Source organism: Megascapheus bottae, chromosome 2 (genome assembly GCF_031878675.1).
Source record: "Megascapheus bottae isolate mThoBot1 chromosome 2, mThoBot2.hap1, whole genome shotgun sequence".
NCBI classification, from domain to species: Eukaryota; Metazoa; Chordata; class Mammalia; order Rodentia; family Geomyidae; genus Megascapheus; species Megascapheus bottae.
The window spans coordinates 78,276,710-78,300,981 of NC_143510.1; the positions used below are offsets into that span (position 1 = coordinate 78,276,710).

A 24,272-nucleotide genomic window follows, 5' to 3' on the forward strand; every position below is an offset into this window, starting at 1 on the left:
TTAGATTTCTTGATCCTGGCCATTCTAACTGGAGTGAGGTGGAATCTCAAAGTTGTTTTTTATGGCCAGAGATGTTGAGCATTTCTTCATGTGTCTATAGGCCATTCTTATTTCTTCTTCAGAGAAGTCTCTCTTTAAGTCTTTGGCCCATCTTTTAATGGGATGGTTGTTTCTTTGGAGATTAGTTTTGGAGTGATTCAATTTTTTGAGCTGTTGATATATTTTAGATATGAGGCCTTTGTCCGTTGTATGGTTAGTGAAGATCTTCTCCCACTCTGTAGGCTTTCTAGTTAATTTGCCATACAGAAGCTCTGCAGTTTAATGCAGTTCCACTTATGCAGACCTTCTCTGATTTGTTGTGTTTCTTGGTCCTTATTAAGAAAGTTTCGACCTGTGCCAAGGAGGCCTAGTGTATCTCCTATTCCTTCTTGTAAAGTTTTCAGTGTATCTTCTTCTACCTTGAGGTCTTTGATCCATTTGGAGTTAATCCTGGTGCAGGGTGACAAAGAAGGATCCAACTTTAGTTTTCTGGAGATGCTTAACCAGTTCTGCCAGCACCACTTGTTGAAGAGGAGCATCAGCCTTCTTTCAGGACATATCATCACTCTCAACTAGCAAGCCAGACAGGAGGTTGTGTTGAAAGATATGGCCTAAAGCACTCACATTATGCTGAGAAAAACAAACATTTAAAGGCTGCCTTTTGCTTCCACCAGGAGTTATGTTCCCCTTGTTCTACTCTTGTGGTTCCCTGCAGGTCCCCCAAACACAGAGCAGCAGAATGGAGGCTTCAGGAACTCAAACTGTGATGTAATCTACCAGGTGTGTGTTCTCAGATCTGGCCAATCAGAACACCCAAAGAATCCCTTCCTCACCCAGAGAGTCTCATAAAGAGCCTCTGGGTCACAGGGTTTCACATATGCCCTCTTTTTTCTACCTGCACCTGTCCTGTCAGGGGGAACCATACACTGTAACGACTGAGAATACTACAGGTTTCAAAGGACATGTAATGATAACAGTTGTTTTTTTTGTTTATTTTTTATTTTTTGTCCAATCCTGGGGCTTGAACTCAGTGTCTGAGCACTGTCCTTGAGCTTTCAGAAGGCTAGCACACTTCTGGCTTTTTCTGTGTATGTGGTACTGAGGAATCGAACCCAGAGTTTCATGCATGTTTGACAAACACTCTACCACTAGGCCACACTCCCGGCCCAGGTTTTTGTTTTAACCATCTGGACAAATTAGTTTGTTCTGAAGATACATGTAGCTTGATCCATTGTAAAATAAGACTGATCTTGTTAGAAAATTGTTCTCAGTACCTGGCTTATGAAATAGAAACCCCTTTGTACCACACAATAATAACAATAAAATTACATTTAAAATTATTATATTAATTTATATTAAAATTATATTTATTTTTTCCTAATGGATAGAAATAGAGATCTAATCTCTGTGGCTTGAAGCTCTTTTGTGAAACAATAATATAAAACTTGAGAGTAGGAAGTAGTTGTTTTTTTTTTCCCCCAGTCCTGGGCTTGAGCTCAGGGCCTGAGCACTGTCCTTGGACTTTCTCAAGGCTAGAGCTCTACCACTTGAGCCTCAGCACCATTTCTGGCTTTTTTCTATGTATGTGATACCGAGGAATTGAACCCAGGTCTTCGTGCATGCTAGGCAAGCACTCTACCACTAGGCCAAACTCTCGGCCCCAGGAAGTAGTTTTTTGAGTTCTTATATCCAGCCTCCTTCCCACAACATAAATTTTATATAAAAAATATCACTGATATAAATGGATATACTATTTGTCTTTTTATGGTACTAGAATTTGAACTCAGGATTTCACATACTTGCTTTTGTCATTTTCTGATAGGGTCTTATATTAATTTTCTTGGTCGGCCTAAACTTTGATCCTCTTTCTATACTCTTCCTACATAGCTGATACTATAAACAAGCACCACTCCACCCAGCCATGGTCTCAATAGCTTTTGCCCAGGATGCTCTTACATCAACCCTCTTGATTTCTACCCAAGGAGCTGGGATTCCAGACATAAGCTTCTATGCCTGGTTTGTAAGATTATACTACTAAGGCCAGGAATTTGGCCTAGTGGTAGAGTGCTGGCCTAGCATACATGAAGACCTGGGTTCGATTCCTCAGTACCACATACATAGAAAAAGCCAGAAGTGGTGCTGTGGCTCAAGTGGTAGGGTTCTAGCCTTGAGAAAAAGTCCAAGGATGGTGCTCAGGCCCTGAGCTCCAGCCTACAAGCCTAGGACTGGCAAAAAAAAAAAAAAAAAAAGAAAAGAAAAGAAAAAAGAAAAAAAAGATTATACTACTAAATAGTAGAAAGAGATACAAGCTGGAGAAAATGCACTTATTAACATCCCAAACATGACTTAATTACAGAAATGATACCTAGCTATGTGATGGAGTGACAACTACACTGGGAAAAAAATTAAGGCAGTAGACATTGTTTTATTGTTAGTCTTCTAAACTATCTTTCATTATTCCTAGCTGGGAAAAAAATGTTCACAAGGGAAAGGAAGCAGGCCATTCTCTTCTGTGTCAGTAAAACTTGGACCTTTCATGCCCACAGTGTAAACTATTATTAATTTGAAAACATCCTACCCACATCCTGAGATATGAGCAAGAGCCAGCCTCAAGGAGCTGGTCATGGTGTCTGGTTGGGAATTGCTTAATACATCAAACACTGTTGTTTTTAATGACTTACATCTTATCCTGTATAATTTTTTCTCTTCTGTTGACATCGTCAAGATTTTCATCTATTTCTTGGGAATACTGGACCAAATTAAGATTCTGCTCTTCCAGCTGGGTGAGGACTTGAAGCAACTCTTCTGGTTCCTTGAAATAAATCTCTGGATCCTAACCAATAATGAAGAATGCAAGTCACATACACACACCCATACCCATACCCATACACAGACATATGCAACCCATCTAGAAAGCACAGAGGAGTAAAGAAACACCAGAACTAGCCAGATTGCCGTCATTGTGACAGGAATACCTGAGACACAAAGAGGAAAGGTTTATTCTGACACTTGGCCCATCACTTCATGCTCATGGTGGCACAGCACATGCATCCTGGTGATGGTGGCCAGGAGCGAGGAGACATGGATGGGCCGATGGCCCAGTGTCTCCTTCAGGGGACATCCCCAGTGGCCCAGCTTCCCCCACTAGGCCCCACCCCTAACTTATTATCTTGACCACTTCCCAACGGCATCCCATGTTGGGGACCAAGCCTTCAATACATAGAGCTTTGGGTGAACATTCTCCATCCAAATCATAGCCGACTGATTTGATTGTGAGGCAGAAAGATAATTGTATAGGAGCCTTGCATAGTTCCAAGTGAGACATGGCTCTTGGAAAGAGAACATTTTAGGAATGAGAGGAGACCAGAGACATAAGACACAGAAGAGTTAAAGGTAGAAAAAAAAATACAATTGGGAAAGAGAAAGAAGAAGGGATAGAGCAGACAAGAAATCAAGGGCAGGAAAAAGGGAAAGGGAACAGCAAGAAAGAAGAAATAGAAGATAGGAGGCTAAGTGAAAGTCATTTTCTTCTCACCCTTCAGTTACTTTATATTTTCCAAGTTTTAAGGATAGTTTGTATGACTTTAAGGAAATATATTTTTTATGAAGATGACTTGGGTGTTTGCATATCTATTTTCATCCTTACTGACAAGTAGTGGAATCAACCTTGATGTATATGGATGGCTAAATGGGTATTAAGAATTGGATAGAAGAAATGTAGTGCAGAAATATAATGGAATATATTTAGACTTTAAAAAGGAGACATTGTTTATGGATGAATTTTGGGGAAAACACATTATATGAAAGAGGCCAACTATAAAAAAAGACAAATCCTATACCTAATGTAGCCAATCCCTTAGGAAGAGAATAGTTCCCAGGGATGAGAAAAAATGGGAGAGGGAGGTGTTCAATGGGGGCAGAGTTTCAGTCTTGCAAAGTGAACAAGTTGTATAAAGATCTTTTGCTCAACAATGAAATAACTAATGCAAGTGTACATTTAGAATTGGTAAGTCTCAGCCAGCAGCAGTAGTTCACGCCTGTAATCCTAGCTACTCAGGAGGCTGAGATCTGAGGATCGAGGTTCAAAGCCAGCCCGGGCACTAAAGCCCGTGACACTTTTATCTCCAATTAACCACCAGAAAACCAGCAGTGGCATTGTGGCTAAAGGGGTAGGGCAGGAGCCTTGAGCTGAAGAGCTTATGGACAATGCCCAGGACAAGAAGTTCAAGCCCCATGACTGAGAGAAAAAAAAAAAAGAAAGGTTACGTCTCTGTTTATAGGTTCACACAAAACATAATTTTTCAAAAAAGTATCTTGGGTAAAGCATGTTGTATAATAGATGTTATTTAAATTTCTTTTGAGTTTCTGTGGGTGGATTTCAAGTAGGATAAGCACAAAATCAATTTTAGAGAAATCAAGATGGGATTGGGTGAAGACTTGTCTTCTGGTCTAGCTACCCAATTCATCCCAAATACATGGCTATTCTCATAAGAAGACTGCAGATTATAAATCTTCCCAGTCCTCCTCTATGCTTTGCTATAAACATCGGTCTTTATAGGTAGTTTGATATAGAGACAATTGAAGAATAATATCAATATCTTATTTCATTTCTATTTGGAAAAATTGTGAACTATTTGAAATAGAAAAATTTTAATTTCAAAAGACCCTCCAAAATGCACACACATACTTTTCACAAAATACATTTATGTAAATTGAGAAATAACACCTGCTTACCACAGTAACGGTCATTTCATCATCTAGCAAGAAATCTACACTGTCTTCAGAGCTGCTACTCTCAGGCCGGCTGTGAAAGGAGAGGAAAACAAAAAAAAGATTTCTGAGTAATTTTTCTGTCAACAGATTCATTTTCAGTTCTGAGTTGACTCTAGGCTCCAACTGGATGTAACATAATTCTTTCCAGCAGCCTGCCAGTTAACTTTTTAGGGAACTGCTCATTGCAGAAATCGGTAGTTTCAGTGGAGAGTGTGGCTCCGAAACGGCCATATAAAGAGGAGCCTCAGGGATGCTCTGGATTTGCCTGTGTGTCCGTTTGCTGACTGTGACACTGGGCTACCCTTTTGTAAGATGGTGCCACAGAGGGAAGTTGGGTCGGTGGTCCATGGGACCTGTCTGTATTATTTTTACAATTGCTGTGACACTATAATGATCTCAAAGTAAAAGTTTAATTAAAACGATAGTGATAGGTAAATGCCATAGAAGTAGAGTGGCTTTGGGGCCCCTAAAATTCAGAGTCAGGCGTCTCTGTTGCTGAATAATGGTTGTGGACACTGTAGTGCTGGCCCAGAGCCCTTCTTTGGGGCTGGTGAGCCTGGTCTACACATACTGTATTCTCTCAAGTCTCTCTTCACAAAGCCAGAGTTGAAAATGAGCCATTTACAAAACAAGTGTGGGTGCAGGAATCAGCAATCCAGACAGAGTACTATAATAAATCATATGACAGTCGATGGTGAAAGAGGAAAACCCCAGAGGCAGGGGACTGGCACTTTCTGCAAATACGACTTGCAGGTCCTTATCAAAGAATTCAAAGGCCAGACAGCCCAGTCATTTCAGAAGCACACAGAAGCAGCTCTACTGTTTGTCCTGGTATCCATAACAACAAATGCTGAGCTGGGGTCTCTGTGTTCAGGGAATAGGGCTAACAAGGGACATTTTTAAAACTCACTCTGTTTCAAGGAAGGTGATTAAGTGTGTACCATACCTGGATGATTTCTTGGGATCTAGCAGTAAATTGCCATGCTTGCGTTGCTTTCCTGTTCAGAATGCCGGGGGCAGGCAACCCATTGTGATGGTATTGGGAGAGAAAGAACAGGGCTTTAGGAGTTAGTGTTTGCCATTTGGGATGAGATATTCAATTTCACTGTACATTTCTGTTTTCATATGTAATCATTTCATTGTCAGAAAGGTAATATATGGAAAATAGAACCTATTCTACTGAAATTGGGCTCCAAGAATAAGTATAAAAAGCAAAGGCACTGCAGCTGGAATAGCTTATGACATGATGTCATAAGCACATAGTAATTACTATTGAAAGCCACACACTAGGGACAAAAACTATGAAGTACATGTTAATGGATATATTTGTATGTGTGTATATATATATATATGTAGCTAGTTTATACAAGTATGTTTGTATGTTCCTGTGTATTTGTGTACCATAAAAATATATACATGGAAAAAGAGACATAATTTTGAGATGAAATAATAGCATAGAAATCCCTCTAAAGGTCTCAAAAACTATTAAATAGTCAATTATGCTTTATTAACCTATTATCTTAAACTAATCTTATTAACTATAAATATATAAGCAAATTAAATCCAAGAAAATAATAATATATATGACCTGGAAGTCTGGCAAACATGTGCACATACATGTATGAAGGAGAAAATAGATATGTTATACATGTATATACACATAACACACACACACACACACACACACACACACACACACACACACACACACCCCATGCTCACATCCACACCTAACAGCCCAGATACTTCCAATGGGGAAATTCCTAGCTTTTGCCCACACTACAGGCCTTATTGTTTTCATAAGAAGATGCTGATTTTTTTTTTTTGCCAGTCCTGGGGCTTGAACTCAGGGCGTGGGCACTATCTTTGAGCTTTCTCAGGCTAGTGCTCTACCACTTAAACTACAGCACCACTTTGGCTTTTGCTGTGTATGTGGTACCAAGGAATCAAACCCAGGGCTTTGTGCATGCTAGGCAAGCACTCTACCACTAGGCCAAACTCCTGGCCCAAGATGCTGATTCTTAAATGTTGTCCAGAAATCAAACAAGAACAGCACAGCTGGAGCCCATTTCCTGGCTTGTGGTTGTAATGGGCTGTGAAGGGAGCAGGGGCCATTCCCCCCAACGAGGATCATGGCCTTAAAGGAAGTGCTTCGAGTTATCTGTTCTTTCCAAGAGGGACTTACCTGAGTTGCAGGCCAACCAAGATTACTGGTCTCCCAAACTGTGACTAGACCTTCCTTTCCTATTTTGAGAAGCATTTTCTAGTTTTCCTTTGGGGAGCTAAGTCACACATCTTAACTTTTACCTTTGTTCACTTTTACTGAAGAATAGTCATCTGATAATGTCTTTTCGGATCCATCCACCCGTTTTTTAGGTACACTTACTGTGATTTCTAAAAATGGAAAAGAGAAGGGAGTAGAAGGGCTGAGAATGAGAGCTTTTTTCCTTTTTCTTTTTTGCTAGTTGTGGGGCTTTCACTCAGGGCCTGAGCACTGTCCTTGGGCTTTTCTCAAGGCTAGCACTCTGCCACTTGAGCTAGAGCACCACTTCCAGCTTTTTCTATGTATGTGGTATTGAGGAATCAAGCCTGGGTCTTCGTGCATGCCAGGCAAGCACTCTACCACTAGGCCAAACTCCCGGCCCGAGCTTTTTTTTCTTTAAAAAAATTTTAAGCTGGTCACCAGTGGATCACACTTATAATCCTAGCTACTCAGGAGGCTAAGATTTGAGGATCACGGTTCAAAGCCAGTCCAGGTACAGAAGTCCAAGACTCTTATCTCCAATTAGCCACTAGAAAATGGGAAGTGGCCCTGTAGTTCAAGAGGTAGGGCAATAGTCTTGAGCTGAGGAGCTCAGGGACAATGCCCAGACCCAGAATTCAAGGCCCATGACTGACTCAAAAAAATTTTATTTAGAATGCTTATTATAGAAGTTAACAGGGTTTGTCTGTTTGTTTTGTCGTTCATGGAACTTGAACTTGAGCTCAAGAGACGCTGTCTCTGAGCTCCTTTTTGCTCAAGATTAGCACTCTACCACTTGATTCACAACAGTACTTTTAGCTTTTTCTGTGATTAACTGGAGATAAGAGTCTCACAGACTTTCCTTCCTGGCTTCAGACTGCGATCCTCAGATCTCAGACTGCTGAGTAGCTAGGACTGGATTACAGGCGTAAGCCACTGGCACCCAGCTAGCTTTAGCATGTTTTATTCAGATTGCATTCCTGTATCTTGTTGAAGCCTAGATTGGCTTCAGATTGTGATCTTTCTACCTCCACCCTATCTTCACCATCATACCTGTTCTACTTGTTCATACCCTCTGGTGATCTTTGAGCAAGCGTGAGCGTAAGACGAGTGGTAAAATGAGTAAGGTAACCATCAATGGTATGCTGGGAAATATTTAACAATCAGCTCTTTGCAAGACACATTCTCCTTAACTTGTGGTTTGCCTGTTTCTGTGGTATAAATGCTATCTCTCAGGGGGCTCTACCTGGGCTCTCTGTGCTTTGGAACCTCTTAGGAACTCTAGGAGGAAAGTGGAATTACTGTGCTTGTTTCATTGACCTGTCTTCTCCTAGGGATTACTCTGCTTGGTGCTTGGTGGCCCCGGTAGGCAAACTCAGATTTCTTTCCAGAATGGTTTTCAGGGAGGAGGATAAGTTTAGTCATAGTTCCCACATGTCACTGAAGTCTTCCATTATGGTTTGTTTCACCTTTTTTTTTTTTTTTTGGTTGTTCGTGGGGCTTGAACTCTGGGCCTGGGCGCTGTCCCTGAGCTCTTCAGCTCAAGGCTAGCATTCTACCACTTGAGTCACAGCACCACTTCCTATTCCTCTATTTTTGATCACTGATGGAAGTGTCTTATAGTAAGATCAATTTCTCTACTGATATTCTAATTACTGAAATTACATGGCATTATATTACATAACATGTTAATAGTAACTTCTCATTACTTTTTCACTTTAAAGTATTTGTTTCCAAGTGCCAGTAGCTCACAGTTGTAATTCTAGCTACTCAGAAGTGTGGTATCCAGTGGATAACAGTTTGAAGCCCCTGACAGAAAAAAAATCTTTGAGAATGTATTTCCAAAATAACCAACCAAGTCAGGCTGGAGGTGCAGCTCCAGTAGTAAAATTCCAGTCTAGCAAACGGGAAACCCAGAATTTGAAACAAAACAAAACAGCACAATATCAGTACTTGTTCATCTCTCTTTGGATAACATTTTTTGTTTTAATTCTATAAAACATATACATTCATTTCAGGAAAATTGGTAACTTTATAATAGTAATCTTCCTATCTACAAACATAAATCTTTCAGTTTATCAGATTTCCAGGTCACATTCATTAAGAGTTATTGTTTTCTTGAATTTAATTTGCCTATATAATTAGTTAATAAGATTAATTTATTTAAGATAATAGGTTAATAAAGTGTAATTGATTTTATTTCTGTTGGCTTTCTAGAAAACGTCAGTTATATTTAATAGCTTTTTGAGATCTTTAGAGGGATTTCTAGACTATTATTTCATCTCAAAATAATAAGCTTCTCTTTTTCCATGTATATGTTTTTATGACTTTATACCCACAACGAACCTCAATTTCCAAATGAACCATTTATAATAAGAGGTAGTAGGAATCCTTGCTCAAGTTTGTTTGTAAAATTCTGACTATTTAAATAACACACATCCAGAATTAAGGCTAGTTACTTAAAATTAAGACTATGTGACTTACTTGGTACTATTTTTGGAAGAGCAGTAGTACTTTTTGATGCCTGGCTTTTTTTTATTGTTTGTTGTATTTGCCAATGTTTTGGAGATAATTTCAACAGAAAATATCCGTATTGCATGTACTCCTTAAGAAGGAATTCTGTTTTTGCTATGTCACTTCAAAAGAAACAATGATACTGTTAGTTCTATCATTATGAAAGCACATTTAAAAAAAAAAACTTAAAAAAGAAGGCCGGGAGTGTGGCCTAGTGGTAGAGTGTTTGCCTAGCATGCACAAAGCTCTGGGTTCAATTCCTCAGGACCACATACACAGAAAAAGCCAGAAGTAGTATTGTGGCTCACGTGGTGGCACATTTGCCTTGAGAAAGCCCAAGGGCAGTGCTCAGGTCATGAGCTCAAGCCCCAAGACTGGCAAGAAAACAAACAAACAAAAAACACCTTAGAAATTAATTCTCTTCATTATGTATAATGAACTTACAAAATTATGAGAATGACTATAAAAATACAGGCTTCAACAAGATACAGAAATGCAATCTGAATAAAACATGCTAAAGCTAGCTGGGTGCCAGTGGCTTACGCCTGTAATCCAGTCCTAGCTACTCAGCAGTCTGAGATCTGAGGATCGCAGTTTGAAGCCAGCCCAAGAAGGAAAGTCTGTGAGACTCTTTTTATCTCCAGTTAATCACAGAAAAAGCTAAAAGTACTGTTGTGAATCAAGTGGTAGAGTGCTAATCTTGAGCAAAAAGGAGCTCAGAGACAGCGTCCAGGCCCAGAATTCAAGCCCCAAGACTGGCAAACTTAAAATGATAAAACTACCATTTTCCTTTGCTTCCTCATTACTGAATGAAGCATTAAGTTCTAGACATGGGAAGAAATTAAATAGAGTAAAAGATAGTACTGATCTGAGGGGAAGAAAGAGCACTAACACTTTGCAATGACGTACTATGTGCTGAGCAATTTTCTGAATGCACTGCAGGTGTCTTTATCCCCATGACACTCAGTGGTAGCTATTCTTAGTTGAATCTTTTAGAAGAGATGCATGGCATACAAAGTCATGGGACCATGTAATACCCTTATCCTTAAGATCCTTCTGACAACACTTAGGTATTTGGACTGAAAGGTTTCCACCTTTGCTCCACAAAGGTTTGACCCAATCACATTGCAAGATAGACTCAAGAGAGTCTATCCTTGTCGGTACTCTTAGTGCTAGGATAACATATCAGTGTGCTCAGATTTCATTCTTCATCTGTTAGGCTCTTCTCTCAGCTCTGGTGAGACAGAGGCTTTCTGAAGGATGTCACTGGGTGGCCACTGGGCAAAAATGTAGAACTGTATACAAACATAGAAGCTGCTAGAGGGAGGCTACAAATATCCTTAGAATGGACAGAGTCTTTAAATTATATCACAGGGTGAGAAAATGGAATACTCTGTATTGGGGGGTAGGGGACATCAATGTTTTACTCCTTAAACAGAGGAGGAGGTTTCTGTAGCCAGAATTTACTGGAAAAGCACATTGTAGGCTCTGTAATTATGTCCAGGATGGTGAATCTTTATGAATATTTAAAATTAGTTTGAGTTTCCTTGTCTATAGAAGAAGCAAATATGCACGTTCAAAAGATAGTGGCAGAGCTGAGTGCTGGTGGCTCATGCCAGTAATCCTAGCTACTCAGGAAGCTGAGTTCTGAGGATTGAAGTCTGAAGCTAGACCAAGCAGGAAAGTCCATGAGACTCTTATCTCCAATTTAACAAAAGCCAGCAAAAGCCAGAAATGGAAATGAGACTCAAGTGACAGAACACTAGCCTTAGCAAGAAACTAAGGCTAAAACACAATGCCCTGAGTTCAACCCCCCTACAAGCACACATACATAAAGTGGCAAATGGTACACAAATAAAAATATAAATTCCAACTCCTGCTCTTGTAATTTTACAGCCTAATTGCAATGTGAGATTCTACTCAATCGGAAGTATAAATATAAAAAGAAAACACTGCTGATAAAAATCATAAGGTAATTGTAAAAGGAAGCCCAATCTCAGAGGGCAAAATGTAGGGCAGAAATGTGTGTTAAAATGAATAGAATAAGATTCATTTAGCCTCGCATTGCTTTGTCTTTCAACCCCTTTCTGTATCTACAAGTCTGAAAACCTTTCTATTCAAGCCCCACAACCAACCACCACCAACAACAACAAAAACTGGCCCAGGAGCATAGCCTAGTGGTAGAGTGCTCACCTAGCATGCACAAGGCCCTGGGTTCAATTCCTCAGTACCACCTACGCAGAAAAAGCCAGAAGTGGTGCTGTGGCTCAAGTGGCAGAGCACTAGCCTTGAGGAGTAGTGCCCAAGGACAGTGCCCAGGCCCTGAGTTCAAGCACCAGGATTGACAAGAAAAAAAAAAAAACAATGAGGTGAGTAAATGATCTCACTTTTTTACCCCCTGCACCTCCATGTTCGCTTTCTTTAGCTCGGCTGTCATTTGGAGTTTGTTTAGAGTTTCTTGAGCCGCACTGCAAAGTTAACAGAGATGGGTTAGCATGTGCCATCCTTGGTTCTGAGAGGCGAAAACAAAGCATCAGTAGGAAAAGGATTTGGCTAGGAGAACACTGACATTTTGAGAGCATCTACAGATCTCTGGTCATTTTCTCGAAGGAACTCTTCAAAGGCTATTGCATCTTCCTGGAGCTTTTTCTCTGCTTTTTTCAGTTGATTTTCCTTCATTGTTATGCATTTATCAAGTTTTTTAATCGTGTTTTTTTTGGTTGCCAGAGCATACTGGGAATATTGAAAATGAAAGTGCATCAAGAACATTAGCACACATGTCTAGAACATTCCAACAGTCTCACAACAAAGAGGAAAATAAGTTACACAGGAAGGGGTCATTTGTGTTCAGAAGTCATAGTAGGAGGATCTCTAGGGACAATGGCCTAGCTTTTGTTTCCTGAAGGATTAGGACCTTGAGGGGGAGTTAGAAGGGAGGTGACACCCTCGCTTACTTGTATGAGGAGACTCGGTGTTGTTCCAAACTGTCTGTGCCCCACAAATCAAAGAGCTATGAAGCCATGAAGAGTTACATAACCCTTCAAAAAGCCAGGCTCTGCTCCCGACAGTGTGTCATCCTCCATCATTCTAGGCATGAGTCAACTGGGTTGTCTGCAGCCTCCATGTCTACCAGCTTCTTCTCCAGTAGGAAAGGCCCATGGAGAAAGCAATTTCTACTCCACCTTGCCAATGACACGTTCTTCTGAGTCATTTAGGTGAGGCCTGTTTAGATCCCTAAGTACAATGACCTCTACCTCTGTGCTTTCAGGATGGAATGTAAAAATCTACTTGCGTTTTTAATCTCATGCATGAAGAATAAATGATAAACAAAGCTACATACATGATAATGAATTTAAAACATAGAAATGACAGCTGAGTGTAAGTGGTATATGTCTGTAATTTCAGCACTCAGTATGAGCAGGCAGGGAGATCTTAAGCTCAATACAAATCTAGGCTGTAGAGTCTGAGATCCTGTTTCAATCAATAAATACAATATAAACACAGAAATTAGATAATTTTAGGAAGTTGCAACCAATATAATTGGCCCTCTGAGTTTATAATAAAAATATTTGTATTTATTTATTCCTCAAGTGTTTATTGAGTGTTTACTATGTGCCAGGACTGTTTTGAGCAGTGCAAATATAGGGGGACAAAATAGACATGACTGCTTTGATAAAGTATCTCTTCTAGTCAAGGTAGAGTTGATGATACCCAAAGGAAGGGGTTACAGGTGGGCAAAGGTAAGTGTAGAATAGCCAATGAAAAGTCTTTGTTGAATTTTTTTTTTGCCAGTCCTGGGGCTTGAACTCAGGGCCTGAGCACAGTCCTTGGGCTTTCTCAAGGCTAGTGCTCTACCACTTGAACCATAGCACCACTTCCGGCTTTTACTGTGTATGTGGTACTGAGGAATTGAACCCAGGGCTTCATGCATTCTAGGTAAGTACTCTATTACTAGGCCACACTCCTGGCCCCTGAAAAATCTTTCTGACATGATTAAAAAAGTAATCAGAAACTGGAGAGAAGTAGGAAGCCAATCATGCGTATTTGAGAGACAGTCAGGTGGTTCACTGACCAGGGCCGATGAGGAAAGAGGGTGTATTTCAGGAACAGCCTGGAGGCTCTGTGTCTGGAAGACAGTGAGTAAGACTGGCAGTGGTAAGAACGAGCTCACAGACAGCCAGGGACTAGAGCAGGTTTCTCCAGGTCTTGAGCAGATGAGGGGCTCTGCCTTAGTACTATGCAGAAGAGATTGACTAAGGGGGATCAAGACAGCAGGAGGCTACAGGGCTTGGGGAGGTGAGGGCAACAATTCACACAAGAGAGGGGGTGATATGAACTACAGCAGTAGCAGCAGAGCTGCTGGTCTGTGGTGGATATATTTTGGTATACTTTGGTGTACTTGATGTGGATAGCAGGGAGTCAAAGATTACTCCAGGCCAGGGGTGTGGTGGCTCACACCTGTCATCCTAGCTACTCAGGAGGCTGAGGTCTGAGGATCGAGGTTCAAAGCCAGCTCGAGCACTAAAGACCATGAGAGTCTTATCTCCAATTAACCACTAGAAAAAATGGGAAGTAGGGCTGTGGCTCCAGGGGGTAGGGCAGTAGCCTTGAGCTTAAGAGCTCAGGGATAGCACTCAGGCCCAAAGTTCAAGCCCCATGACCCCCCTCCCCCCCAAAAAAGATTACTCCAATATTTTGGCCCAATCAACAAGGAAATGGAATCATTATTCCCAGCATAGGGACTCTTGCAGGAGGTATGGATTACAAGTGTGGGAAAGAGTAAAACAGAAGCAGTTTTGATGATGGGACATCTAAGTCTAAATATTAGAGGATTTCAGTTCCAGAGTTGAGGCAGACTGGAGCGGGGCAGTGGAGAGAATAGAGTGGGAGGACTGAGTGTTAGGATATTGTATCTAAACAGCAGGGTTCAAAGCCAGCCCAGGCACAAAAGACCTGGAGACGCTTATCTCCAATTAACCACCCGAAACCCAGAAGCTGGGATTACAGGTATGGGCTGGGCACAAATACATTTTCACTTACACATTAACATCAAAGATGCAGGATTTCTTTAGATGATTAAATACTTGACATAGAGATTTAAACAATTTCTGTCATAATTATCCCCCACTGTTAAGTACTTAGTGTCTCTATCTATACTTAGTGAATATTCATATAGAGATACTAAATAATCACATTTTCAATTACTTGGACTGGTTTCTAGTCAAATATTTTTTCATGGTAGGATAAAAGCTTTTGTTATTTTCGTCAAATGCCCCCCAAAAGATATGGGTTTAAGTGACGCTGGAATGATTCCAGAATTCTCTGAATTTCCAGAGTGCTTTAACTCCCATCGTATCAACCAAAATTTCAAGGAGACCTAAATTAAAATGGATTTCTTGAGTGTTACCAAGGTTGTTGGGGGAGGGAACTGAAAAAAAAAAGCAGACAACCTCAAAAGTAATTTTCCTAATAGATTACAGAATATAAACTCCCTGAAGAGAGGGTCTTTTTGTGCTTACTATTTGGCATATAGTTAGCACTCAATAAATATTACCCAAGTAAATGAAGATAAAAATGAACAAATTCATTCAGCCAAAAAACTTGGGATGTGTGAAAAAAATACCATGTCAAGGCAAATATTTGACAATGCAATACAAGACATTTTCTGGTTAGCTAGTGGAAGAAAAATTATTTTTACTACCTCAAGTAGAAACCTGCTTCTCTGGTCACTAATAAATTCATAGAGACTTCTTTTTGCATCTGCACCTGTAAAAAATATTGAAATATTATCTTTAACATTATCTTCCAAAGATGTTGCATGGGAGAAGAGTAAAACATCATTACATTCAACATGGATCTAGACTTAATTTCCATGTCCAGTCACAGTCTAGATACATTTCATAGCGGATCATTTAATTCTAACAATGACCTAAATAGGGAATTTATTACTATTCGTCCTGTCTAGGTCCAGAAGCTTGGCAATGTCAATATTTGCTTAAATGCTTCAAGTCAGACAAGGGTAGATAGGCATGGTTCTTCTAAGCATGTGCTGCAATAAACAGGATGGAATTGTTTAAAATCTAACACCTGGTCAATCTAGACAGAAACCTGCGGCCCTTAGACCACATGTTTTCTGGCACCTCAGTTGAATTTGTATCAGGAAAAGTGAAGATGATAATTCATTTGACCATGTAGAAAACCAAACCAGAAATATTAAAATTTCTTTCCATAATTTCTTCCCCTTCCAGTTTGGAAAATTATACACATAAATTATAAAAATTTACGTCTCTAAAACATAAACAGAAGTAGAAATAAAATAACGTTTCCAAAACTACCCACTTGGCCTAGACTGTGATAGGAAGCCCAAATCTTCCTAGGGAAGATTTCGCTGGGAAGCCATGCATAAAATACTCATAAAGTACTCTCCGTGCCTCAGTTGATCTCTTTGTATAACGAGGATACTAATGGTGGCAGGTGATATTATCATTGCCAAATATCTGCTGTTCTATGAGAGGATTGTTTCCCCACTCCATAGCAGAGGCGAGTCTTGGCCATGTGGTAGCATGGACACAAATTATGTATGTTTCTTTCAAGTTGAAGCTTTAAGAACTATTGCCCCTTTCTCTCTGTCTCTCCTTTTGCTTTACCTTCTGCAGTGTCCCCGTCAGGGATCGTTCCTTTGGGAGGAAACCCAGGAGAAAACACATTTGAAAAGCAAACAATAATTATTACACCTCTGGCTTTTAGATAGTTACTGACATGTAGACGTAAAAGTAGAGCATGACTTGGTTACATGTGATATTGGCAGTAGGAAATGAGGCAATAGATTTTAAAACACTCAGTAACTTCTTAATAATTGTTAGCTTCTATTATGAGGCAAGACGATCAGGATATGCAATCACTTCCTTTTGTAGGCCAATATATACTAGCAGCAATGATTGTTCTAGATGTGAATCAGCATTACTTGAGAGGTAACAAGATTTGGAATCAGACAAGCCTTGACCTGACGTTTATGTCCACTCAGAGCTTTGGAGTGACTCAAACTCGCTGGGCTGAATTCATCATGTGCAAGGAGGAAGCAAACATATCTGATGGCATTTTGTTGAAGATTAAACTATATACCAATGTAACCAGCACATAGAACATAGCTACCTTTTATTTTACTTTCTTTATTTTTTGCCAGTCCTGGGACTTAAACTCAGGGCCTGGACATGGTCCTTAAGCTTTTTCAAGGCTAGCACTCTATCACTTGAGCCACGGCAACACTTCCGGCTTTTTCTGTGTATGTGAGCTAAGGAGTCAAACCAGGGCTTTGTACATGCTAAGCAAACACTCTACCACTAAGCCACAAACCAGGCCAGTCTTTAAATGCTTAAAAAAATGTATGGCTGGATGTTGATGGCTCACACCTGTAAATCTAGCTGTTCAGGAGATTGAGATCTGAAGATCGTGGTTCAAAGCCAACCTTGGCTAGAAAGTCTGTGAGGATCTTATCTCCAATTGTTTACCAGAAAATTGGAAATGGCTCAATTGCTGTGGCTCAATGTGGTAGAGCCCTAACCTGGAGCAAAAAGGCCCAGGGACAGCACCCAGGCCCTAAGTTCAAGTCCCAGGGCTGAAAACAACAAAAACAAACTGTATAGAATGGCACTATATTGATGTAAGAAGAGCAGCGTCTAATGGACCCCAAGTATTTGTCACATACTTCAATATTGTTAACCATCTTATCTTTGTCATCTCTCCTCAATTTCTCCTTTTTAAAGTATTATAAAGAAAAATCACAATCATTAGATCATTTTATCCATAAGTGCTTTAATATGTAACTCACCCAGACAAGACAGTTTCAAAACGTAAGTACACTACTATCTTTACCTCTAACAAAACTGACCGTTTCAGGGCTAGGAATGTGGCTTAATGGTAGAGTGTTTCTTAGCATGCAGGAGACCCTGGGTTTAAGTCCTCAGTACCACATAACCAAAAAAAATTTTTTTAAATTAAAAACCTAACAATTTCAGCTGTTGCTTGTGGCTCATTCCAGAATCATTGCTACTCATGAGGCTGAAATCTGAAGTTCATGGTTCAAAGCCATTCTGAGCAGGAAAGTCAGAAGCCAGAAGTGGAGCTGTGGTTCAAAATGGTCGAGCACCAGCTTTGAGTGGAAAAGCTAAGGGTCAGCGTCTAAGCCCTGAGTTCAATCTCCAGTGCAAAAGCAAGAAAGCAAGCAAGCAAGCAAGCAAGAAACCAGGTCAATTTCTCTCAGAATTCTTTCAAGTATATGACATGCTGTTTTAAATACACTTGATGATCTTTACCTCACCATTATATATAAATAAAGATGGAATCCACCTTTAACCAAATTACCCTTTGTAAATTTATTTTGTTGTTCTTTTGTTGTTGGTTGTGGGACTTGAACTCTGGGCCTGGGCGCTGTCCCTGAGCTCTTCAGCTTAAGGTTACCTACCGCTCTATCCCTTGAGCCACAGAGCCACTTCCTTGTTGTTCTTTTAATTATTATAACTATTTTTAGTTAACATCTTACAATATTTCAGATGTTAAAGGTCAATAAAATCAGGGTTGTATTTTTGTTTCTGCTGTGACCGGTAAGCTTATGTAATTCTGTTAGTGTCCTAATTCTGGATGTATGAGTTTTCTAGCATGAACAATCCAAGATTCTCCACCCTAAGAAAATTTCTATATTTTTACATCTAAAACTCAATAGGTGCCGGGTGCCCATGCTCTCACCTGGAATCCTAGCTACTGGGGGGGCTGAGATCTGAGGATCACAATTTGAAGCCAGACTGGGCAAGAAAGACTGTGAGACTCCTATCTCCACTTAACCCCCAGAAAAGCTTAAAGTGGTAGAGCGCTAGCCTTGAGTGATAAAGTTCAAGGATGGCACCCAGGCCCTGAGTTCAAGACCCATGACTGATGAAACAATAACAACAACAACAACAACAACTCAGTAGGGATAGCCACAGTCATTAGTTTTTTAGGTTCCCCCCCTCCCCTGTGCCAGCTTTAATATTACATTATTTTGGCCATGAGTTTCCTCCTAAAAGATGTGAAAATCTTTGAAAAGTATGTTTTCTTATTTAAAATAAACTTCTCTCCTCCCTCTTAATACCCATACATAAAGATGCCCTCCCTCCTTGTGAGACAGCTGTTTTTCTCACCTCCAGAAAATTCCCCAAATTACCTGACACAATAGTCAAAACCATTTAGACTTACCTTCTGTCAATCTGAGAATGAGAGTTGGATCTAGCCCCAGGTTTTCTAACGAACCCCCTATGTCAGTGAAATAGGCTAGCTGGCTCAAGTGTGACCGGCTCTTCATTCGAGAGGAGAAAGTTGTCTTCTGATGGACTTTCATGCTACGGTTCAGAATTTTCTCCTGTCCAAGTGGAAAAGTTTAAAAGACTTTCATAGAACCATTTTTTCATTAAGCTAGTGGCCTTATATAAAAATAACGTCTATAACACATTATATTAAGAAACAAGCAATTCTAAGTTCTCATCTTTGAAGAAGTATATACAGTTTAAAATTTTCCCCTTAGGAAGCAGTGTAAAAATATTTTTAAAAATTAGCTGTAGCTCAAAGTGGTAGAACACTAACTTTAAGTGAAAGAGCCCAGGGACAGCACATAGAACCTGAGTTCAAGCCCCACAACTGACAAAAATAAAAAAATATATATATATATGAATAAATTAAAGCTCTGGAGTCAGGTGCTAGTGGGTCACATCTGTGTTCCTAGCTGCTCAGGAGACTGGATCTGAGGATCATGGTTCACAGCCAGTCAAGGCAGGAAAGTCCATGAGACTCTTATCTCCCACCAGCTACCAAAAAGCTGGAAACAAAACTATAGTTCAAGCGGTAGAGCTCTAGCCTTGAGTAAAAAAGCTCAAGGACAGCACCCTGGTCCTGAGTTCCAGCCATAGGATCAGCACACATACATACATACATACATACATACATACATACATACATACATACATACATACATACATACAGAGAGAGAGAGAGAGAGAGAGAGAGAGAGAGAGAGAGAGAGAGAGGGAGGGAGGGAGAGAGAGAGAGAGAGAGAGAGAGAGAGAGAGAGAGAGAGAGAGAGAGAGAGAGAGAGAGGGAGAGAGAGAGAAAGGAAGCAGGGGGAAGGAAAGAGAAATTGAAGCTTTATTGAACTTTATTTCACAAATAGGAGACTAAAAATGTCCTTTCACACCTTGTCCAAAAGGCAGACCAAACTTGGAAACTCTAAAGCCTTGTTCTAAAACTTGAGAAGAAATAGACCTTCAGATTGAGAGTATATTTATAAATTTCTGAATGTATTCATCTTCTTTCAGTTTAATTTTGGGTTAAATTCAAGGAAGCTATACAGCCATCAATTGCAGAAAAGTCATCACACACAGATGAATCACACATAGATGAATCAATTGTTGAATCAACTGTCTTTTTTTCCCCTCCCTCTAATCAGGGCTGAGAACACTCTGCAATTAAGCACAGACTCAGGGAGGAAAGGAAATAAATCTCTGGACCTGTGAACCTGGCCATGAAATCGAGGACCACAGCAATACTAAGATGAACTGTGCTGGTACCACAGCAATGTTCACCTCATTGCAGATTTTGTTTTATACCAAAGAATTCTAAAATGATACCCTCTCCTCTACTTTAAATCCTTTCTTCCTCCCTCCCTCCTTCTCCACAATACACAGAGACACTTGTCTCATTCCTATCAGCGAAGCAAATTTTGACTTCTTCTTCAATACTCAGTTGCAGTTAGCTCAGTGAAGTCTGTGTGTGTGCACACACACACACAAATACCCTCCATTCTGTCTTTTCACCGGCAAAGGTTACATGTTACAATAGCTTATCACCTCTAATGTGCCATTTACTTTGTGGCTCTTGGAATAAAGATGAGCTATTATTTTTTGCATGGGCATTGCTGTGTGACGCTATGTGAGCTATGTACGCTAGACTCAATTTCAGAAATGGGAAATGAGCTGGGCGCCAGTGGCTCCGGACTGCAGTGCTAGCTGAGATCTGAGATCTGAGGGTTGCAGTACAAAGCCACCCAGGGCAGGAAAGTCCTTGAGACTTGTATCTCCAATGAACTACCAAAAAGCCAAGAATGGAGGCGTGATTCAAGTGGGAGAGCACCAGCCTTGAGCAAGAAAGCCCTGAGTTCAAGCCACAGCACTGACACATATACATACACACACATGCGCATGTACAGAAAATGTGGACACTGGAATCAGGAAAATGGGCTGCACCATATCATGCTGAATTATAATAGTATCTATCTTCTCTTATTAGGTGGCAATCTTTGCAGTTCTCTGCCTTATACTTGACGTTATTGTGCCACCTGTTCCTGGCTGTTCCCCAGAAGAGTGTCCCCCGCATGTGACACTGTGTCAATATCTGACACCATGTCTTAACACCTAAAAGTTCATATGAATGATAGATAAGAGCTGCAATTTTCACACACACACACACACACACACACACACACACACACACACACAAGAAGTCATACCTTTTTCTTGGCTGCCAGTTCATTTTCTTTGAAAAGAAACAGATCTTTGACAAAGACTTTATAAGGCTTGTCCTTTCTGCTGGATTCTTGTTTTTCTTTACCTAAGAGACAGACAGAGGTGGGAGGGGAGAAGGAGGGGAGTCAAGTAGGAAAGCAGGAAAATGGGTAATTTTCTTATAAGATTAATGAAAGAGCAATTTCTTCTTTCAGCCAGAAGGACAGGGCGGGATGTATGAACAGGGAGTATGCAGAGAGACATCTACCCCTCACCCCCCAGGTAATGGAAGATTCAGGTCCCCATCTCCCAGGCACGAGGCCCAGACCTGTTTCCCATGGCACCCAACACAGTGCTCAATGCCTCATGAGACCCAAGTCCACGAAACAAAGAGCTCTTTAGCAGAGTAGCAGGTCCAATTTTGAGGGTGGCTAGGATTACAGAAACCCTAGATATATTTCTTTTGGCAAATATATGAGTTAGGAGAAAGAGTGGCGGGTGGGGGCGAGCATCAAAAGTTAATAAGAAGGTAAGGAATCTCCAGGGCTCCACAGGAGAAGGCAATCAATTGTGTGTTGGTAGAGGAGAGGACAGTTCTCATGAGATGGGGTCTCATCTGGGCAAGAGCAGAGGAACTTAGTATGCTTCGGGGGGCCCTGTGAGGCTTGAAGATGTCAGGGAAGCACCTGACATCTTAGGCTGGATGGAGAAAAGACAGCTGGGAGTGGATCCAAGCAGCTGGCTTTGAAGACAGCAGGAGAGTGCAAGGCCAACAGAGGTTGAGTACTCAAGCAGGCCTGGGACTGGATGGCGAGGGTTAATGTTAAGTGCTAACACGACTGGACCAAGAGGTACCCAGATTAGACGTTTTCAGGAACTCATCAGTTCCTTCACGAGCCCTTTGTCTCTCATGCTTGTGGTATAGCATTCTTATTTACCTCCCCACAAACTGTGGGGCCTCATGGCAGTAGCTCTAAAGTAATAACTCGTTAACTGGTTTTTTTACCTCCCAATTTCAGTGCTGATGTCAATAAATGTGACGACATTTTGTCTCCTAGTCCTGTCCAAAGAGAAGGAAATGCGTTTTAGAACAATTCTGTAGCCATTGCATAAACAGACTAAATTCAAGTAGTAACCTTCCTCGCCTTTACAGGCAGCATACATACAATCTCTATAACCCAGTGGATTCAATTCTAGCAACTGATCCCTGGAAAAAGGATCCGATATCTGCACAAAAAAAGATATGTGTGCTTAAGTGTCAACAAATGGAGAATTGAGCAGATAACTGATATACTAGTCAAATAAACCATCATGTGGCCCTTTAAGAAGATTATATAATCACTGTTTACCTCCGCCTACCATGTACTGTAAGTAAAAAACCAACTATTTCAAAAGAATGGGAATCCTATGGGTTAAAAAAACACATGCAAAAATCTGAGGGGTATAAGAAAAGCTATTCACCAAACATTAAGGCAAATACTTCTTTTTGGCACAACCTTTCCTTTCATTCTGATCAGGTTTAGAATTAGAGTTAGGTGATTGAGGTACTCACCTTAGTTGTAAAATTTAAGAAACTGTCCCCCTTAAGAAAACATAAAAAGACAAATATTAAATTTCAAGAAAACAGCTCAGTGTTCAACATAAATAACATGCTAATTCAATATTTTTTATATTCTCATTATACTTTAATTCCTCTGGCATGGGTTTTTCTTAGGTGGTCATGGGTAATCACATGTACAGTGACTCCTGAGATGGTGTCAGTCATATTTCTTTCACAAGTTTCATATCAATCATTCTTTGTGAGTGGGTCCTGGAGAGGGACTTGTTGCTCTAATCCCTTCAATTTCAACAAAAGCATATTCTGGGTAGATGCAATGGCCATTCTCAGCTTCTCTTTCTCATCTTTCTGAGATGTTCTCCCTTGAGAGTGCAATATTTAATGCCTACTTGATGCAAGAGAAAACTATACTTCGTATTATAGTTTTGGTCTTTATGGCCCTCAAGACTGATTAAAAGGTGGAGTTCCCAGCTTGGTACTATGGAGGGATGGTACATAGTGAGTGCTTTTCAGGTTATTGGTAATGTGCTTCTGAAGGCAATTGAGAGAATCCAGTTTCCTCCTCTTCCTCTCTCTTTGCTTCCTGGCCATGAGATGAATGGCTTTACTCTACTGTGTACTCTTACCAGAATGTGCTACCTCTCCAGAGACCCAAAGCAACGCGGCCAGCTGACCCTGGACTTCCAAAATCGAGATCCAAAACAAACCTGTACTTGATGATACCAGATTATTTGTTACAGTTATGGTAAGCTAGTACCATGATCATACAATCAAAATTTTACAGATAGCCAGGACCTAAGTTTGTATGGATGTGACCCCAAGATCCTCAGCCTGAATCCAGCTCACTCATCTCATCTTTATTTAAAACTTGGATATTTTGTTTGTAGTATTTTTACATTAGGTTTTGCATTTTCAAATAATGAATTAAAAGTATTGCTTATTTTAAATACTGGCTTTTTGCTTCCTTCTTAAATATTATATCTGAGCCAAGTCAGGCACCAGTGGCTCATACCTGTAATCTTCACTATTCAGGAGGCTCAAATCTGAAGATTCACAGTCTGGTTCAAAGCCACCCAGGCAGGAAACTCTGTGAGACTGAATTTCTAGTAAACTGCTAAAAAGCCAAAAGCAGTACTGTGGCTCAAATGGTAGAGCACTAGCCATGAGCAAAAGAAGCTCAAGGACAGCATCAGGTCCTAAGTTCAAGCCTCAGGACTGGTGTGTGCGTGTGCACATACACACACACACACACACACACACACGCATGCACACAGCTACATAGATTCTCTCAACACCCAATGTCTTTCCATTTTTCTCCCCACCTCCTCCCCACCCACCTTGGGAGGAAGGGCCAGGCACTGTGTCCTTGGCTGGTGTGGAGACCTAAGAGCTAGCAGATTTTTGTTTACCTGTAAGTCAGAGGCCATCAGGTCTTTGGATCATCAGCTCCACGACCCACCTCTTCTGATTAGGTCAGGAGCTGAGCACAGGCTAAGGAAATTACTTTCAGCCTGACCTCTGTGGCCCTGCTGGCGTCAGGCTTGCTGTTTGGTGTAGACTTTCCTGTTGACGTTTCTGATTGGCAAACTGGAAAAATTTAACTAGGGGTAGACTGGCAGGA

General features: G+C 40.6%; 1 protein-coding gene across 3 annotated transcripts in view; it reads right to left on the minus strand.

Moving 5' to 3' along the window:
* Nucleotides 1-24,272, minus strand: part of Ccdc38 (coiled-coil domain containing 38) — a 37,464-nt gene that overhangs the window by 10,748 nt on the left and 2,444 nt on the right. For 2 of the 3 annotated variants that reach the window (XM_090328433.1, XM_090328431.1), the window contains exons 2-13: nt 22,646-22,675; nt 22,100-22,153; nt 21,099-21,199; nt 18,797-18,959; nt 15,270-15,334; nt 12,138-12,301; nt 11,956-12,036; nt 9,539-9,690; nt 7,120-7,206; nt 5,759-5,810; nt 4,774-4,843; nt 2,721-2,872 (exon numbers count right to left, since the gene is read on the minus strand). In XM_090328433.1, the coding sequence (XP_090184559.1) occupies nt 2,721-2,872; nt 4,774-4,843; nt 5,759-5,810; nt 7,120-7,206; nt 9,539-9,690; nt 11,956-12,036; nt 12,138-12,301; nt 15,270-15,334; nt 18,797-18,959; nt 21,099-21,199; nt 22,100-22,139 (1,127 nt within the window). In that variant the 5' untranslated portion in view covers nt 22,140-22,153; nt 22,646-22,675. Of the gene's footprint in view, nt 1-2,720; nt 2,873-4,773; nt 4,844-5,758; nt 5,811-7,119; nt 7,207-9,538; nt 9,691-11,955; nt 12,037-12,137; nt 12,302-15,269; nt 15,335-18,796; nt 18,960-21,098; nt 21,200-22,099; nt 22,154-22,645; nt 22,676-23,277; nt 23,318-24,272 lie in introns of those variants that run through there. The other variant, XM_090328432.1, reaches the window with a different exon arrangement.